This window comes from Lepidochelys kempii, chromosome 6 (genome assembly GCF_965140285.1).
Source record: "Lepidochelys kempii isolate rLepKem1 chromosome 6, rLepKem1.hap1, whole genome shotgun sequence".
NCBI lineage: Eukaryota > Metazoa > Chordata > Testudines > Cheloniidae > Lepidochelys > Lepidochelys kempii.
In genome coordinates, this window is record NC_136385.1 from 13,226,762 (window position 1) to 13,246,218 (window position 19,457).

The window sequence follows — 19,457 nt, forward strand, 5'->3', positions numbered from 1 at the left end:
TTGAGCAGGGGGTTGGACTAGATGACCTCCTAAGGTCCCTTCCAACCCTGATATTCTATGATTCTATGAAAAAGTTCAGCCACCGGGTTTGCCATGACATTATCGGGGATACTGTTCCTGACGGCTTGTAGTCCATCTTTGTGTGGAATGTTGGTGTAGAGGGCTTCTACATCCATAGTGGCCAGGATGTTCTTTTCAGGAAGATCACCGATGGATTGTAGTTTCCTCAGGAAGTCAGTGGTGTCTCGAAGCTAGCTGGGAGTGATGGTAGTGTAGGGCCTGAGGAGGGAGTCTACATAGCCAGACAATCCTGCTGTCAGGGTGCCAATGCCTGAGATGATAGGGCGTCCAGGATTTCCAGGTTTATGGATCTTGGGTAGCAGATAGAATACCCCTAGTTGGAGTTCTAGGGGTGTGTCTGTGCAGATTTGTTCTAGTGCGTTTTCAGGGAGTTTCTTGAGCAGATGCTGTAGTTTCTTTTGGTAACCCTCAGTGGGATCAGAGGGTAATGGCTTGTAGAAGGTGGTGTTGGAGAGCTGCCTAGCAGCCTCTTGTTCATATTCTGACCTATTCATGACGACTACAGCACCTCCTTTGTCAGCCTTTTTGATTATGATGCCAGAGTTGTTTCTGAGGCAGTGGATGGCACTGTGTTCTGCACAGCTGAGTTTATGGGGCAAGTGATGCTGCTTTTCCACAATTTCAGCCTGTGCACATCGGCGGAAGCACTCTACGTAGAAGTCCACTCTGTTGTTTTGACCTTCAGGAGGAGTCCACACAGAATCCTTCTTTTTGTAATGTTGGTAGAAAGGTCTCTGTGGGTTAATATGCTGTTCAGAGGTGTGTTGGAAATGTTCCTTGAGTTGGAGGCATCAAAAATACGATTCTAGGTCACCACAGAACTGTATCATGCTGAATTGGAATTAATTTGCAAACTGGACACCATTACATTAGGCTTGAATAAAGACTGGGAGTGGATGTGTCATTACACAAAGTAAAACTATTTCTCCATGTTTATTTTCCCCCGCTACTGTTCCTCACACGTTCTTGTCAACTGCTGGAAATGGCCCACCTTGATTATCACTACAAAAGGTTTTTTGTTCCCTCTCTCCTGCTGGTAATAGCTCATCTTACCTGATCACTCTCGTTACAGTGTGTATGGTAACACCCATTGTTTCATGTTCTTTGTATATTTAAAATCTCCCCACTGTATTTTCTACTGCATGCATCCGATGAAGTGAGCTGTAGCTCACGAAAGCTTATGCTCAAATAAATTTGTTAGTCTCTAAGGTGCTGCAACTACTCCTTTTCTTTAGACAAGTTAGATGCCTTCAAGTCACCAGGGCCTGATGAAATGCATCCTAGAATATTCAAGGAGCTGACTGAGAAGATATCGGAGTCATTAGCGATTATATTTGAAAAGTCATGGAAGACTGGAAAAGGGCAAATATAGTGCCCATCTATAAAAAGGGAAATAAAGACAAACCCAGGGAATTACAGACCAGTCAGCTTTACTTCTGTACCTGGTAAGTTAATGGACCAAATAATTAAGGACTCCATTTACAAACATCTAGAATAAGGTGATAAGTAATGATCAGCATGGATTTGTCAAGAACAAATCATGTCAAACCAACCTGATAGCTTTCTCTGACAGGGTAACAAGCCTTTTGGATGGGATGGGGTGGAGAAAAAGCAGTAGACTTGGTGTATCTTGACTTTAGTAACGCTTTTTATACGGTCTCATGACTTTCTCATAAACTAGGGAAATGCACCCTAGATGGAGCTACGACAAGGTAGGTGCATAACTGGGTTGGAAACCCATTTCCAGAGAGAATTTATCAGTGGTTCACAGTATGCTGGAAGGGCATAACAAGTACGGTCCCTCAGAGATCAGTTCTGGGTCTGGTTCTTCTGGGTCTGTTCAATATCTTCATCAATGACTTAGATCAATGGTTCTCAACCCAGGGTCCAGGCCTCCATATGGGCCACGAGGAGGTTTCAGGGGGTCCACCAAGCACAGCCAGCCTTAGACTCGCTGGGGCACATGTCAGAAAGCTGAAGCCCCACCACCTGGGGCTGAAGCCAAAGCCTGAGCAGCTTAGCTTCATGGGGGCCTCTGGGCATGGGGTCCCAGGGAATTGCCCTGCTTGCTACCCTGACACCGGCCCTGGCTTTTATATATAGAAAACAGGGTGAGCCGTGGAGCTTTAAATAGCATGTGAGGGGGGACTCAAAGAAAAAGGTTGAGAACCCCTGGTTTAGATCATGGCCTCACAGCGAGGACACTTACAAAGTCTGCGGACGGTACCAAGCTGGGAGGGGTTGCCAGTGCTGGGGAGGATAGGATGAAAATTCAAAATGATCTGGGCAAACTGGAGAAATGGTCTGAGGTAAATAGGATGAAATTCAGTAAGGACAATGCAAAGGACTCCACTTGGGAAGGAACAAATCAGTCGCACACATACAAAATGGGAAATGACTGCCGAGGAAGGAGCACTGCGGAAAGGGATCTGGGGGTCAGTGGATCACAAGCCAAATATGAGTCAACAATAACGCTGTTGCAAAAAAAAAGCGAACATCATTCTGGGATGTATTAGCAGGAGTATTGTAAGCAAGATACGACAAGTAATTATTCCGCTCTACTCCACTCTGATTAGGCCTCAACTGAGTGTATGGTGTCCAGTTCTGGGCACCACATTTCAGGAAAGATGTGGACAAATTGGAGAAAGTCCAGAGAAGAGTAACAAAAATGATTAAAGGTCTAGAAAACATGACCTATGAAGGAAGATTGAAAAAATTGAGTTTGTTTAGTCTGGAAAAAAGAGAAGACTTAGAGGGGACATGATCACCTTGTAACCTTTTATGTATTTGAAAATGGTTGAGGGGAAAAAATTATTGTTCTTAACCTCTGAGGATAGGACAAGAAGAAATGGGGCTTAAATTGCAGCAAGGGAGTTTAGGTTGGATATTTCTGTCAGGGTAGTTAAGCACTGGAATAAGACTGCCTATGGAGGTTTTGGAAAAGACTTACCTTTTCCGTAACTGGTGTTCTTCGAGATGTGTTGCTCATGTCTATTCCACAATAGGTGTGCGTGCTCGCCACGTGCACAGGTGTCAGAAGTTTTTCCCCGTAGCAATGCCCTTAGGGGAGCACCCCTAGCAAACTGTGGAGTGGCGCTTCTATGGCGCGGTATAAGGGGCCCTGTGCACTCCCCCCACCCTCAGTTCCTTCTTGCCAGACAACTCGAACAGAGGGGAAGGAGGGCGGGATGTGGAATAGACCATGAGCAACACATCTCGAAGAACACCAGTTATGAAAAAGGTAACTGTCTTTTCTTCGAGTGATTGCTCATGTGTATTCCAGAATAAGTGATTCTAAGCTATATCCATTGGAGGTGGGTAGGAGCTCACAATCTCTCGGTGGGGAGCACAGCCCTGCCAAACCCGGCGTCTTCTCTGGTCTGGGAGACAATCACGTAATGCAAAGCGAACGTGTGAACCAAAGACCATGTGGCAGCCCTTTAAATGTCCTGAATGGGGACATGGGCTGAAAAGGCAGCCGACAAGGCCTGCGCCCTAGTCCAGTGTGTCCTCATAATTGGCGGTGGACGGATTCCCGCCAGGTCATAACAGGTACAGATGCACAAGGTGATCCAGTTGGAGAGCCACTGAGTGGAGATCGGCCGATCCCTCGTGCTTGCAGCTGAGGCGATGAATAGCTGCAAAGACTTCCTGAATGGCTTAGTCCATTCCAGGTAAAAAGCCAGAGCCCGTCTCACATCCAATGTGTGGAGACGGTGCTCCTCGCTGGAGGCATGGGGCTTGGGGCAGAGGACCAGCAGGAAGATGTCCTGACCCATGTGGTAGGTGGAGACTTTGGGAGGAATGAGGGGTGTGAGCGGAGCTGGGCCTTACCCTTATGGAACACCATGTATGGGAGCTCAGAGGTCAGGCCCCTGAGTTCTGAGACCCGTCTAGCCGACATGATTGCCACCAGGAAGGCCACCTTCCATGAGAGGTGTGACCAGGAGCACATAGCTAGCGGCTTGAATGGGGGGCCCCCCCCGTCAGCCAGGCCAGCACCAAGTTCAGGTCCCACTGCAGTATAGGGGGCCTTGAGTACGGGAAGAGACAATCCAACCCCTTCAGGAATCAGCCAGTCATGGCATGGGAGAATACCGTGTGCCCCTGCACCAGCAGGTGGAAGGCCAATATGGCCACCAGGTGCACCTTAATGGACAAGGGCTCTAAGGTGAAGGAGGTAGTCCAAAATGAGCTGGATTGGGGCAGCCACGGGGGGAACATCCCATTCATCCGCCCATTGGGAAAACCGAAACCACGTAGCCAAGTAGGCTCGGAGCGTGGAGGGTCGCCTGCTTTCCAAGAGGATGCGCTGAACCCCTTCTGAGCACATCCATTCCTCCCGGCCTAACCGTTGAGCAGCCACGCCATGAGGTGAAGCACTGCTAGGTTGGGGTGGAGGAGGTGGCCCTGGTCCTGAGAGAGCAGGTCCGGGTTGGACAGCAACAGCCACGGCAAGGCAAGTGCCAGGCTCATGAGGGTCCCGTGCTAATGCTGCCTGGGCCACGCAGGGGCAATCAGGAGGACCTGGGCCCTGTCCGTCTTTATTTTCTCCAGGACCTTGCCTATCAGCAGGAATTGGGGGGAAGGCATAGAGGAACTGGCCTGACCAGGACAGGAGGAAGGCATCGAGATGGCGCCCTGTCCCAGCCTCCACCCCACCCCCTGGAGCAGAACCGGGGACAGTGACGGTTCTGATGAGTCACGAACAGGTCCACCTGGGGAATTCCCTACTCTTGGAAAAGTCTATGTACCACCTCTGGGTGAAGAGGCCACTTGTCTCTGAGAGGAGAAGTCCCTGCTCAAGCGATCCACCTGCAAGTTCTATGCGCCTAGTAGGTGGTAGGCCTGTAGGCAAGTATGAGGACTATACAGAAGTGACACAGCCTGAGGGCTTCCTGGCAGAGGGCCAGGCCCACCTTGCCTGTTGATGTAAAATATTGAGGCCATGTTGTCAGTGAGAACCCTGACCACACAGCCCTTCAGGTGCGAGCGGAAGGCCATGCATGCCAGCCAGACAGCCCTGAGCTCCTTTACGTTTATGTGGAGGGCCAGGTCCTGCACAGACAACAGACCTTGGGTGGGCTCCCCCCCAACCACGTCCAATACATCAGATACCAGCTCCATCAACGGGGGCCTGCCTCTGAACGGGACCCCATGGAGCAAGTTCTCTAGGGAGGACCACCATTTTAGGGAGGTGGTCAGTGGTTCAGGCACAATGAGGACTTTGTCCATCCTGTCTCTGGCCTGGGAGAACACCAAGGCCAACCATAGCTGGAGGGGCCTCATCTGAGCCTGACGTGGCAGACCACATACGTGCACACCAACATGTGACCCAATAGCTGGAGACACGCTCTGGCTGTTGTCACCAGAAACCTTGTGAGCACGTCTATGAGCCCTTTCAGGGTCTCAAACCTGTCTGGTGGGAGGGAGGCTCTGGCCAACGTGGTGTCCAGGATTGCCCCAATAAACTCTATGTGTTGCACTGGGACTAATGTGGAATTGGTGTAATTTACCAACAGGCCCAGAGTGGTGCACTTGGACAGGAGGAGCTCCACGTGATCCTGCACCAGCAACCAGAAGCTGCCCTTGACCAGCCAGTTGTCCAGATAGGGGAAGATCTGGACCCCACGGCGCCTGAGGTAGGCTGCCACCACCAACATACACTTTGTAAATACCTTGGGGCACTGGACAGGCCAAACAGGAGGACCGTAAATTGGTAGTGCTCCTGCCCAACCCGGCCCAGACGCACTAGCTAAAACTAAAACTACTAACTGCAGGGAGTACACACAATGAACAAGAGTTCTGCGGAGAAATCATCTGTGCCCCTCGAGTATGTGAACATGGAAGTAAGTGTCCTGCAGATCGAGGGTGGTGTACCAATCCCCGGGATCCAGGGAGAGGACGATGGAGGCCAGGGAGACCATGCAGAACTTGAGCTTGACCATGTACGGATTCAGGCCTCACAGGTCCAGAATGGACCTGAGCCGCCCCACAGTCTTTGGGATAAGGAAATAGTGGGAGTAGTACTCCTTGCGTTCAAACTCCACTGGCACCGTTTCCACTGCTCTTAGTCCAAGGAGCTGCCTCATCTCCTGCTTGAGCAGAGCCTCGTGAGAGGGGTCCCAAAGGAGGGTGGTTGGGCGGGGTGGAGGTAAACTGTAGGGTGTAACCCTAGGAGATGGTGTTGAGGATCCATCGGTCCGAGGTCAGCCGCAAACCATTCCAGGAGGAAAGCACACAACCAGTTGGAGAAGGGAAGCTTTACTGATGGTGGATCCCTGATGAGAATTGGTAGGTCACCCCCAGGCATCCAGTCAAAATCGCCGTTTCCCTGCCTGTTTGCCCTTGGAGGACCCAGGCTGGGGGGCAGGCCGAGACTGCCTCTGCAGGTGCTTCTTATAGTCCTGTGACTTTTTATAAGGGGGCTCATATTTAGAGTGGGTGGCCTGGGCAGGAGCCTGCTGCAACTTAAACTTAGGTTTAGCCGGAGCCGGAACATAGAGGCCTAGAGTCTGAAGAGTGGTGCAGGAGTCCTTCAGGCAATGAAGTTTTATATTGTTCCGCAAACAGAGTCTTGCTGTCAAACGGGAGGTCCTGCAAGGAGGTCTGCGCCTCACTGGACAGCCCAGAGATCAGCAGCCACAACGCCCTTCTCATGGACACTGCGGAGGCCATAGACCATGCGGCCTTGTTCACAGCATCCGACACGGCCTGCAGGGTAGCCCTGGCAGCTGCTGTACCCTCCTCCACCAGCGCTTTGAACTCCTTCCTGTCATGCTCCTGGAGGGAGGCCTCAAACTTGGGCAGAGTGCCCCACAGATTGAACTCATATGGGCCCAGGAGAGCCTGATGGTTTGCCACCCATAACTGGAAGCTCGAGGATGAATACATTTTCCTGCCAAATGAATCCAGCCTCCTTGAATCCTTATTTTTCAGAGTAGGAGCTGGTTGGCCCTGCCATTCCCTGTGGTTGACCACCTCGACCACCAGGGAGTTAGGAGCAGGGTGTTTGTATATGTATTCATGCCCTCTGGTGGGCACAAAATACGTGCGTTCCACTCTCTTAGAGATGGGGGCCCAATGAGGCAGGGGTTTGCCACAGGGCATTTGAAATTTTTGCCGCCCCTTCATGGAGAGACAAGGCCACCCTGCCCGGTACTGAGGCAGACAGGACGTTAAAAAGGGAGCCCAAGGGCTCCTCCACCTCCTCTGCCTGAAGGAGGAGGTTTGATGCCACCCTTTTCAATAGCTCTTGGTGGGCTTTACAGTCCTCCTGCAGAACGGAGGAAGGAGAGGCCGTAATCGCCTCATCGGGGGGGCGAGGAGGCAGGCATGGTACTTTGAGTGTCCACCGGCACTGGGGGATCCATCACCTTCTCGGTCTCTGGGCACAGCACCAAGGATGTACGTCCCACCGGCTCCTCCCTTGGAGGTTGGGAGAGGGAGGCCGACGGCTGTTCCAAGGCTCCGGCTACCAAGTGAGCCCCCACCAGGGGCTGCATCAGGGGCCACAGCGCCCACTGGCACCATTGGGCCAGCCACGGGGCTTGGTGCCACTGCACCTGCTGGGGCACCAGCTGAGCAGGCAATTCGGCCTGGCTGGCCTCACCCACCGATGGACAGTTATGAAGGGAGGCCAGGCTCATGCACGACCTGGACCGGGAGGATCGGCAGTGCCGGGAGCGATGCCGATCCCAAGACTGTGACGCTGACATGGAGGAATGGGGTCTGATCAGGCTCAACTGGACCCTGACCGAACCAGTCAGCTTCAGGTGTGGGAGTACAGCATGGGTGTGGGCCAGCTGTACTGTCTGGTGATCAAGCCCTTCCTCTGTCTCCTCTGCTGGAAGCTGAAGGGGTTGATGCTGCTAGAGCTGGAGCTGCGGCTGGTCCTGTTCGCGTACGCCGACGACATGCTCCTCGTGGTCCAGGACCCGGGTGACTTGGTGTGGGTGGAGGCTTGCCAGACCATCTACTTGCCAGCCTCCTCTGCCCGGGTCAGCTGGGTCAAGAGCTCTGGCCTGGTGGTCAGGAACAGGTGGCAGGTGAACTCCCTCCCACCCACGCTTCAGGCCATCCGGTGGAGCGTGGGTCCGCTGCTCTCTCTCAGCGTTTACCTTTCTGCCACGCATCCATCTCCGCCAGAGAACTGGCAAGGTTTAGAGGGGAGGGTGACAGAGCGGCTCCGGAGATGGACAGGACTACTCCAGTGCCTCTCCCTCAGAGGTTGGGTACTGCGGCTGAACCAGCTAGTCCTGTCCATGCTCTGGCACTGGCTCAACACTCTGGTCCTGGTCCCGGCCCCGGGTTTCCTGGCCAAACTTCGGATGTCGATTCTGGAGTTATTCTGGCCAGAACTGCACTGGGTCTCTGCAGGGGTCCTCCACCTGCCCCTGGAGGAGGGAAGGCAGGGCTTGAAGTGCCTACGCACTCAGGTCCAGGTCTTCCACCTCCAGGCCCTGCAGAGGCTCCTTTATGGTGCAGGTAGTCCGGTGTGGAGCACACTGGCGCACGCCTTCCTGCACCACTTCCTAGGGCTCCGATACGACTGGCAGCTCCTTCATCTCCATCCAAGAGGTCTTCCGCAAGACTACTCCAGGCTGCCGGTCTTCTACCAGGACCTCCTCCGGCCTTGGAAACTGCTCTCGGTGACCAGGTCCATGGCAGCCACCAAGGGGGCGGATCTCCTCTTGGAGCCCCTGCTACACAATCCCCAACTCCGTGTGCCGGTGGTGGAGACCCCCGCGGTGCACCAGAGGTTGGTCCCGGTGAAAGTCACCAGAGTCGGAGACCTCTTGGACTGTGACCGAGAAAACTGGCTGGATCCCCTGACACTCGCTCGGCGCATGGGGCTCTCCAGGCCTCGTACTCCTTGGCGCGTACTTCAGGAGGTGAGGGCCGCTTTACTGCCTACTGCTCGGGCCTACCTCAACTGGGTCCTGCGAGAGGGCACACCCCGCTCACCCTCCATCTCAGGCCCTCCGGACCTTTTCATTGGGTCCCTGCCCCGCGGACCTACCCAGCCATCCCACCCCTTTACCACAAGCCAGCTGCATAACTTGCAGCCGGTTCGATTCCAGACCGCACCAAGGAAACATCTGTACACGCTCATGCTCCACACTTTTCACGTCCTCACCCTCTTGTCCTGCCCAGACACGAAGCGGCGGGACCTCCTGCCACCTCTGAAGGGTGAGGAGCCCTGGTGGGCCAGCCTATATTCCATCCTGGTCTCGAGGCCCACCAGGGCCATCAGCTGGTGGCTCCTTCACCGAGCCGTACGCATGGGCATATACTTGGCCCAGTTCACCCCCGTCCCAGACACCTGCCCCTTCTATGGCGTGAGGGAGACCCTGGTGCACATTTACCTGGACTGCGCCAGGTTGCAGCCCCCACTCCAGCTCCTCTTGAACATCATATTATATTTTTGATTGCACTTTTCCCCCTCACCTTCTCATCTATGCACTCCCTATCCGTGGCCCCATGAAGTCACGGGACCTCCTTGTCAACCTCCTCCTAGCCCTGGCCAAAATGGCCATTTACAAAACCAGGGAGAGGAGGTTGGCCGATGCGGTCTCTCGTGACTGTGGGGCCTATTTCTGATCCTCCGTCTGCTCACACATCCAGGCAGAGTTCCTCTGCCTGGGGTCCGCTGGCTCCCTTGACATCTGCGAGAAAGAGTGGGTGCTGTCCGAGGTTCTCTGCTCGGTATCCCAGTCAGGTTCCCCTCATTCAGCTCTCTGACCTCACTCTTGTCCCTGTTTTATCTTTAGTTGTCCCCCATACTTGCTTGGTATCCTGGTCCTGTGGATACTCCCCTTAGGCTGAGGGGGAGAGTGTCTTTCTGGATCCCAATAGGATCAGTCTCCTGTAGCCATCTGGCCTGACCCTGCCACTAGCTTCAAAAAGATCTCACAAAACTAAGTGATTGGGCAACAAAATGGCAAATAAAATTTAATGTGGATAAATGTAAAGCAATGCACATTGGAAAAAATAACCCCAACTATACATACAATATGATGTGGGCTACAACTAATCAGGAAAGAGATCTTGGAGTCATTGTGGATAGTTCTCTGAAGACATCCACGCAGTGTGCAGTGGCAGTCAAAAAAAAGCAAACAGGATGTTAGGAATAATTTAGAAAGGGATAGAGAATCTCTTATTGCCCTTATATAAATCCATGGTACGCCCACATCTTGAATACTGCATACAGATGTGGTCTCCTCATCTCAAAAAAGATACACGGGTGTTAGACAAGGTTCAGAGAAGGGCAACTAAAACGATTAGGGGGTTGGAATGGGTCCCATGAGGAGAGATTAAAGAGGCTAGGACTTTTCAGCTCGTAAAAAAGGAGATTAAGGGGGGGATATGACAGAGGCATATAAAATCATGAGTGGTGTGGAGAAAGTGAATAAGGAAAAGTTATTTACTTGTTCCCATAATATAAGAACTAGAGGCCACCCAATGAAATTAATGGGCAGCAGGCTTAACACAAATAAAAGGAAGTTCTTCACACAGTGCACAGTCAACCTGTCGAACTCCTTGCCTGAGGAGGTTGTGAAGGCTAGGACTATAACAGGGTTTAAAAGAGAACTAGATAAATTCATGGAGGTTAAGTCCATTAATGGCTATTAGCCAGGATGGGTAAGGAATGGTGTCCCTAGCCTCCGATTGTCAGAGGGTGGAGATGGATGGCAGGAGAGAGATCACTTGATCATTACCTGTTAGGTTCACTCACTCTGGGGCACCTGGCATTGGGCCACTGTCGGCAGACACGATACTGGGCTGGACCAACCTTTGGTCTGACCCAGTATGGCCATTCTTATGAGGGTAGGGGGAGCACACAGTGCCCCTTATACCGCACCATAGAGGTCCACTCAAAGGGTCACTCGGGTGCTCCCCTATGGGTACTGTTAAGGGGAAAACTTCTGACACCAGTGCACGTGGCGAGCACGCACACCTATTGTGGAATACACATGAGCAATCACTCGAAGAAGAAACTCCATCACTGGAGATTTTTAAGAACAGGTTGAACAAAAAACCTGTCAGGGACGGTCGAGACAATAGTTAGTCCTGCCAAAAGTGCAGGGGACTGGACTAAATGGCCTCGAGGTCCCTTCCAGTCTTATGATTCTAACATCTAGACTTAAAAATTGAAGACGTTTCAGCATTGTCAAAATGCCTCCATTTAATATTTTCAAAGCAAACAAAAAGTTTTCCGATTTAAAATGACTTTAAAAAATTAAGCAGAGTAAAAATTTCAAAAGCCATGGTCAATCATTTCAGAAAAATCAAACAATGTTTTGGTTGATACAAAACCAAGTATTTTTTTTGGGGGGGGGTATTTTGTTTTTTAAAGACTGTCCTAATATGGGATGGGAGGGGGAACTTTTTCACACCCAGCCTTATTACAAACGAACTGGAAAGTAGTTCATTATCCTTACTTGTGATGAAGACAACTTTCTTTCCACATACAGACAAAAAATATATAGTGATGCAGAAAATGCAGATGTGTTAAACAACCATTTACTGTCTCCATCTGTTAATAGACATTTAAAAGGACCACTAAGATTCCCATTGTTCCCCACCCCCAATATTTTAGCCCCCTCCAATTATCAATTGTCTACACTTTAACTTCTAGTTTGTAGTGATTGCCATCCACATCACTTTCCTCCCAGATCCCAATTTGTTATGTAGAAATTAAAATTCTAATTGTGATCTTCAGTTCTCAATGTGGATGGGCTTTTAACCAGGGTTGTTCTCTGGCTATTGTGACTTTTTGGGCATCTAGTAAATTCTTAACTCCCAATTTTGATTCACATTTTTCTATCTGAATTTTTGTTCACAAAGCCAATAGTCTTCTGCTTTGGGAAGCTGGCTCTTTGGCAGCACCAAGTACATTAGCGGTTGGAACTGTCTGCAGTCCACCGATAGTGAATGTAATCAGGTCACAATCACGCCTGTAGGCCAGTGGTCTCCAAAGTGGGGTTTGCGCACCTCAGGGGGTGAGCAAGACCATGCCTGGGGGTGCACAGCAGGAGCGGTGCCGCCGAAGGAGCGCCACTGCCATGGCAGCTCCGTCTTCGGCAGCCCACCGGCGGCCGCTCGGCTCTCCCTGCTCCGTCTTCGGCAGTTTTTTTTTTTTTTTTTTTTGCACGCTTCGCTAGAGCTGGCCCTGGGGTGGGCGATCAAAAAAGTTTGGAGACCACTGCTGTAGGTAACCACCATCTTTCAGGCCAGTGAGCGAGGCCTGTGTTTGAGCGTGGAGTCTGGACGTGTGCCACCACCTTTTGTGCTCCCTAACATGCAGTCAGACAAGGAGGAACCGTAACTGCTCAGGCCAAACCTCGAGTTCTGCAGTGGTACCTTCCATACTCAGCATGTCACTGCTCTCCAAGGTATTCCAATGCAGCTGCAAAGATAGACCTTGCTTTTAGCTCCCCAACCCTATTGGTGCAATAACAGCTTAACCACTGAAGCAGCTCTAAGTTAAATATTTTACCATGCAAGTTGATAATGGAGCCAGCTAAGAGAGACTGCATGTCTGGCTCCCTGTCAGCTCACATCAGAGTAGAGGCCAGCACAGTTGCTACAGGGCAGCAAGGTCAGGAGCCCCTGAACTGGATTTAAAATAGTGTTTTCCATAATGCTGGTTTTCCAACAGAGGCCGTCGCAGAAGCCTATTGCATGTTAACAGCACTGTGACTGCAAATGACATTTTTGTAATATATTTGTTTAAACAACCCACTGGGGGCAGTTGCCTACTATTCAGAGACTCGGGGGATTAAGAGCAACTGAGTTGTGCTGTTCAGAACTCCAGTTACTATATTGTTCCTGTGCATGGAAGCGTTCGCCCCATCTAGGGGCAACCTGTGGAAATTGGAGAGCAGAAGGGTTGTGGATGGAGGAAGAGGCATGGTGAGCCAAGAATTGGGACTGGCCTTATTGGGATCCAGGAAGCGGGCGGGCGAATTACAAGGGCCAGCTCACGGTCAAGACTGCTGGCACCAAAGGCCTCAGATCACGGGCACTGCTGCTATTGGCGAGGGGAGCCACCCCAGCCAACTAGATTACAGGGTTTAGGGTGAAACAAGGAGCAGTGTAAGGGGGATGTAGTGGAATGGTCGGCTGCTATGGGAATCTGGGATAAAAAACAACCCATACTACTGGGCTGGGCTGACAAGTGCTTCTTCTGTAGCCAAGAGGGAGTGTTCTTATGAAGTGTCTCACTATGAGCCAGTGGTGCTCAATGTAGTGGCCTACAACCCCAGTAATGGCCACAAGCCAACCTATGCTGGGCTCATATACCCTAGAAAGCAACATGAATTCACCCTCTACAGTAGCAGATACAAGCAAAGGGTAGGCCCAGTGCTTAGGGCACTACCCTAGGACTTAGAGACCCCAGTTCAATTCCCTTATCTGCCACAGCCTCCTCATGTGATCTTAGGCAAGTCCCTTAGTCCATTCCTCAGTTCTCTCACCTGTACAATGGGATAAACAGTATTGCCCTACCTCGCAGAGGTGCATGAGGATAAAATACTGTAGCATCTGAGCTTCTCAGTCAAATGTAATTAGGAGTCAGAATACTGGATAAACCCCTTCCATAGTCCTACCAGAGGACCAGCTCCACACTGGTTTGCCTTACTCTGGCACATGGCTCCAGCCTGTTCTGAAGGAGCAACTCCACTTTCCCCAGATTCACACTTTAAAAACTTTATTTATATAAAAAATCATTTTGTTTTAAAAGCATTACAAGAGAGCGCGCAGGAATCAGACGAAGAACAGGTTCCCGGCACCCCAGAACAAGGGGTACAGAAGAGAGCAAAATAGTTAGTTATTGGTTCCCCACTGCAGACGCTAAAGCAGTCTGTGGGGGAAAGGAGGAGTTTTTGGTTCATCTGGAATTAAAAAAGGAATTAGTGTTTTACATACATAAGAGTTAGACCCCAGAAAGACAGCTTGGATTTGTACTTCAGTCTCTTCCAAGGGAAAGAGGCTGGAAGCAACAGAGGTGGGGTTAGAGAGGCACAGAGATCTCCCAGCCCAGACCCTTCCCCCTTGTGTAGTGCATGCACAGTGGGGGGGGGGCAAAATGAGAATCCCATTTGAGCATGCAAGACTAGAGCAATCCAGGTCCAGTTTGTGGCCTTAAGGGGAGGCTTCCAGTTGCACTGTATGCAGAAGAGGGGCTAGGAATGTCTTCCATGGGGAGGCAAAGACACCCCCTTCATCAGAGCACCCATGGTTTCCTCTTCCACCTGGCTGAATGGTGTGAGAAGGCCAAGACCACTTGGTGTTCCCACCTAAGTCCATGAAGCTTCCCAGTCACAGGTTGACAATGCTCTCCCTTCCCCACCTCACTCCAATGAGGATTTAGGTAGGACAGAGAAGCCCTTATTTATCCCCACAACCCAAACATTCCAGGAATCCAGCTACCCCTTGTGTCAAGGGGAGGTATCAACACAGTAAGACTAGAGCCCCAAGTGGGGAGGAGAGCAGAAGCTAGTCTATGCCAGAGATCCCCAACCCCTTGAATCCAAAACACACTCCTCCTCTACCAGGCAAGAGAGCCTACGAGTTGGAAGAAACTGTTTCACAGTGGCAAAGAAAGGCACATGTCGAGAGACCGACAGACACTGCTGCATTCACCCAAGGTGTATGGGATGGGGATAGTAGTTACAAGTCAGTTTTTGCTTCCTATCACCATCCCTCCCAATCCATCACCCCCTCCTCCCGGTATACCCTAAGCCATGGCACTCTCAGACTTAAGACAGTTAACGAAACAGTGCACCTCTTAAAAAACTTGACATCTGAGAGCCAGCCCTGCCCTTGCTACATACCAGGATCTTCTCCCTCACATCCCTCGCCACTTTCTTCCAAGCTGGCTCCTCTCTCAAATACCTGCCCCGAACAACCCATCCGGATGAACGCTCACCCAGGCCCCACTAGAGAGTGGGAAGTGAAGTGTTCCAATCCTCACCCTTGCACGTCCATTTACACACCTCTCCTCCCCCATATAAGAGGCGATAGGCCAACTAAACAGAACTCAGCTCAGGACAGACTTTCCCCCAAACAATTATCTGACATCCAAATGCAATCAATCATGAGACAGGAGTATTGTGATTTCCCCCTCCCCACAATTGCCAGTCCCTACCCCTCCCATCACCACTGCCTGGAATGTTCCCGTATTCCCAGCATCCTTTGTTGCAAAGTGATCACACACAAAAATATATTCTATAGGCTAAGAGGAGGCAGTGGGCTTTAACCCCTGCCTCCACGAGCAGAGCTGATGTCTCTTAAAGGAAAAGCAGACCCAGTACAACAGGGCTCCACTGAGATCCACCTTGCGCCGAGAGTGCAGCAGGAGATTGTGGCGTCAGGGGAAGAGTTCCTTGAAGAGCCTGCCTTAGTCGCTCCAGTGAGATCCATCGGAAGTATTTGGTCTGCAGGAGTTGCTCTTGGAAGGAAAGATAAAAGGCGTCCAAGGATCGAGGGGCAGCCGTCTACAGAAGGGAGTGGAGGGCCCCATCCGGATGTCCCCCACCCCCAGGCAGAATCATTTGGCTGGGTAGTTGGCACAAAGAGTCCAGCAAAAGTAAGGTAAAAATCAGTCCATTCCACCACAAAGAGTTGTATATAACATACTATAAGCCCAAACTGAGCGGAGGCAGGGAGGAGACTAGATCTTCTGCTGTGGAGAGAGAGAAATGAGAACTGGTTAGCACCGGGGGGAGGAGTTGTCATCAAGCAGGAGCACAATGCACACCAAGCAAAACAAATCAAGGTAGATTATGGTCACAGATCAGCAAGTGATTGGGATCTGGAATAGAGTATGATTTGACTGGCCAAGCACCACCAGATTGCCCAAGAAGGTTATCCTCCAGCTTCCTGGTGTACATGAGCAGGAGACTCAAAAGTCTGGGACATACCATAGGGGGATAAGCCAACAAGTCGTCATCCTCCTCATGCAGGGATTCCTGCCCTTCATCCTCCTGCAGACACATATTGTTAGTGGGGTGTGGGGAAGGATGCAAGACAAAGGAAAGGGAAAAGAGAGGCTGAGCTTGATGGGTTGAGAGGGAAGACGGGGACTGTCCAGGCAGCAGATAGGGCAGAGCAGAAAAGCAGAGTCACCTGACGAAGCCTGGATCCTCTCCTTGGCTCCTTCCAACACAGAGGCCAACAAGTATCCTTCTTCCAGTTTGCCTGTCCTGGTGACCTAGGTCCAGAGCCCTTCCCTCCCCACCTGCCCCAGGTTTCTGGGATTCAGTAGAGCAGAAGTAGCAGGGGACTAAAGAGACTCGAGAGGGGTAGCAGGTCTTACCATCAGTGGTGCTCCCTTCAGTGGCTCCACATCGCCCAGGTCTCCAGACCCGTCTAGGGTTCTGTTGTGGTCTCTCTCGTCCAGCGTGGAGTAGTTGTTGTCTGGATTAGAAGGACACATGGCAAGTGAGACAGACCCCTCCAACCAGCAACTGGGAGCTTAGGCCGCAAGAAGCTGGTAGTGCCAGTCAAGAGTTATTTACAGTGACTTTCCTGACCCTTTACATATTCCCTCCCTCTCCAGTGTTGGCTCTGATCTAAGCAGCAGGACATGTTCTAGGCAGATCCCCACATACTCTAGTCTGCGTGTCTGTGCCGTAAGCCAGCTGCCCATTTCTTACCTGGTCCCATGTTGCTCATCTGGATCTCCTCTCGGGAGGATTTCTTATCTAGAGAAAGAGGATGGGAGTTTCAGACTCCAGACCTCAAGGGTACTCACCCAGCCAGGCAAACTCTCAGACAGCAGATAAGCTGGTTCATTGTTTGGGCTCACTCAGGTAAGCAAGAATTACCTAAACCTGCAGTGAAGTCAGATGGCTCACAAACTCAATGCAAGATGCTGTACGGCCTTTATAAACACCAGCTACATTCTCAGTCTAACCCATGGACTGTTAAGTTTGGAGCATAGACACTGTCAGAGGTGCTGAGCAAACAGCTCCTAGTGAAACCACCAAGAGTGAGGTGTAGAGGCAGCTCTTAGAACATGGAGCCCACTAACTGCACTGGACAACAGTCTGGGTTTTGCAGAAAGAGCAACTGAAGCAATCTGAACGTAGGGGGTCAGTAGGTATGACTGGACTTGTGAGGGCTGCATGGCTGTCTACAGGGAGTGGCGTGACATACCTGCTTTTTGGTTCCTGTCAATGAGGGGCAAGGTGCTGTCATCAAACGAGTTACCTCCCTGGCTCCGAGAGGCATTGTTTAGATTCACCTGAAACAGGAGGGGGGCCTGTAACATCCATGACCCACACATCCCAGTTTCTAGATCACACAGAAATAGGTCCCTTAGCCTGCCACACCAAGATACCCAGGCCTCTACAGCTGGAGCTCAGCAATGGCAGAATCCAGACTGATCCAAGCGTGCTGCCCTCTAGTGTCTGAAGAGAGGTCAAGCCCATTCCAGGGAAGGCTAGGAACCGCTGACACGAGAGGTTCAATATGCAGTGGAAGACACGATTTGGCCTGGTGAATAAGCTTCTTTGCATTTTGACTCTTCTGCAAGGAGTTGTGAGAATAGTGGTCTATCAAGGGGGAAGTTTAGTGACAGGGATTCAAGCCAGAATTCTAAGATCTGTTCCTAGATCTAAGATCTGTTCCTAGAGAAGTAGCCAGATTGTCTGGAGTTCTCAGCACCCAACAGTATCTATTCAAAACAAGCTGAGAATTCTGCACTGAGAATGGGAGCTGCTGGCTTCCGAGTATCTGGCCCCACGTGACTTGCCCAAGGTCACACAGGGGGAGCTGGGAACTGAACCCAGACGTCCAGAGTCCCAGGCCAGCACCTTAGCCACAGGATGGCCTTCCTCCCCAGGATTTCATATAAACACAGCTGGGATTTTAGCCCACCATGAGGCAGCAGGGCTACTGGCCAGCTTGTGTCAGAAGGCTGGCCATTGCTCTTCAGCAACAGGGAAGGAGTCTAAACATGAAGCATTATTAGAAACATGCTAGAAGGTCCAGTGGAGTTCCCCTCCCCAAATACAAACCTTTTCTCTCCTCTGAAAGCCAATGACCCCACACCAACAACCTCCCAGTCACCTCAGGTACCTGGAAGTCAGATTTCTTCCATCCTTCCTTCTCCAGTGGCTTCCGCAGTTCCTTATACCCCCAGATTGTCTGCAAGACTAGGGCAGCAGCTCGGACTTCCCTCTCTGATCTGTTCCTGGAAAGAGCAAGACATGAATGTGAAGATGCAGTACGGGGTAATATCCAGCCCCCTCTGAGTCATGCATGGAAAGACAGAGGGTGGGGAAAAAGGGGGCAGGAAGTCTCAGGCAAGATTCCAGCATACCCTTCCCCTGGGACACACCTACCCAGATTTGTTGATCAGCACCAGCTTCTCGATGCCCTGAGTCTCACGCAATTTTTTTGCAGCCTCCAGGTTGTCCACAATGACCTCATTGATAGTGTTGAGGATCGACACCACTGTGTCCTCAGACAGGTTCTTGGCTGGGGTCTGCTGCCCACCTGGCAGGTTCTTCACTAGGTTGGGGATGGCATGTTTACCTGGAGCAGGTGGGAGAATTAACAACTGGATCAGAAGGCATGAGGAACACTAAGCAGCCAGATGAATTGGGGGAAGCCATGCAGGAGGGAAGATGAGTCAAGAGGATCATCATGGATGGACAGAAGTGTTTGGCCATGCTTAGTTCTGATGCCTTTCCCCCTCCCTCCACAAAGCCTACTGGAGGCATTCTGGAAGATAGCACAGCACCCATGTTAGACATGATTGGGGTCAGACGAATGGAACAGAAGTCAGCAGTTCCCAGAGGAATGAGGGGCATCACAGTACCCTTGAGGTGGCAAGGGCAGCAAGCAAGAACCACGACAGCTCCTGGCTGATGCAGAGAAAAGACATGCCCTCTTGGTTGAGTGGAGTGTAACGGGGAGGGGGAAGCAGCTACAGAGCAGACATTGCCTCCACAGCTCTTACCTATCAGTTCTTTGTTGCGGGAATCCACTGCCAGGTTACGCAAGGCTCCAGATGCTGCTTTCACCACCCGCTCACTGTCATGGGTCAGGAGGTCGGCGACAGCAGAAAGCCCCTTCTCCTGGCGCAGCGCTGAACGGATGTACCGGCCATACTGCAGGAGGATGAGAGCAGGGTGCCATGGGGTTACAAGGGAAGGCAGGTAATGGGTCCTCACTGACAGCATTGTGCCTTCCCCCCACTTCCATCTCTAGGGCTGGCACCCAGCCCCATACATGAATTGGGGGGGTGGGGTGGTTCAGTGGAAGCAAGGAGGGTCCTGCCCAGGACGACTACAGGAATCATCCCACTCCAGCAGGCTGGTATTGAACAGCTAACACTACATGCTACCAAGGTGGGCAAT

The 19,457-nt window shown here is 51.4% G+C and overlaps 1 protein-coding gene across 10 annotated transcripts in view; it reads right to left on the reverse strand.

The window, feature by feature from the left end:
- Positions 1-13,778: 13,778 nt before the first annotated feature.
- The window catches only part of CTNND1 (catenin delta 1), a 59,110-nt gene continuing 53,431 nt past the window's right edge, over positions 13,779-19,457 (reverse strand). For 6 of the 10 annotated variants that reach the window (XM_073346742.2, XM_073346743.2, XM_073346744.2 and 3 more), the window contains 8 exons: positions 19,058-19,208; positions 18,438-18,630; positions 18,172-18,286; positions 17,248-17,335; positions 16,746-16,793; positions 16,406-16,506; positions 16,011-16,073; positions 13,779-15,772 (listed from right to left, as the gene is read on the reverse strand). In XM_073346742.2, the coding sequence (XP_073202843.1) occupies positions 15,761-15,772; positions 16,011-16,073; positions 16,406-16,506; positions 16,746-16,793; positions 17,248-17,335; positions 18,172-18,286; positions 18,438-18,630; positions 19,058-19,208 (771 nt within the window). In that variant the 3' untranslated portion in view covers positions 13,779-15,760. The remainder of the gene's footprint in view (positions 15,773-16,010; positions 16,074-16,405; positions 16,507-16,745; positions 16,794-17,247; positions 17,336-18,171; positions 18,287-18,437; positions 18,631-19,057; positions 19,209-19,457) is intronic. The other 4 variants (XM_073346749.2, XM_073346745.2, XM_073346747.2 and 1 more) reach the window with 3 other exon arrangements.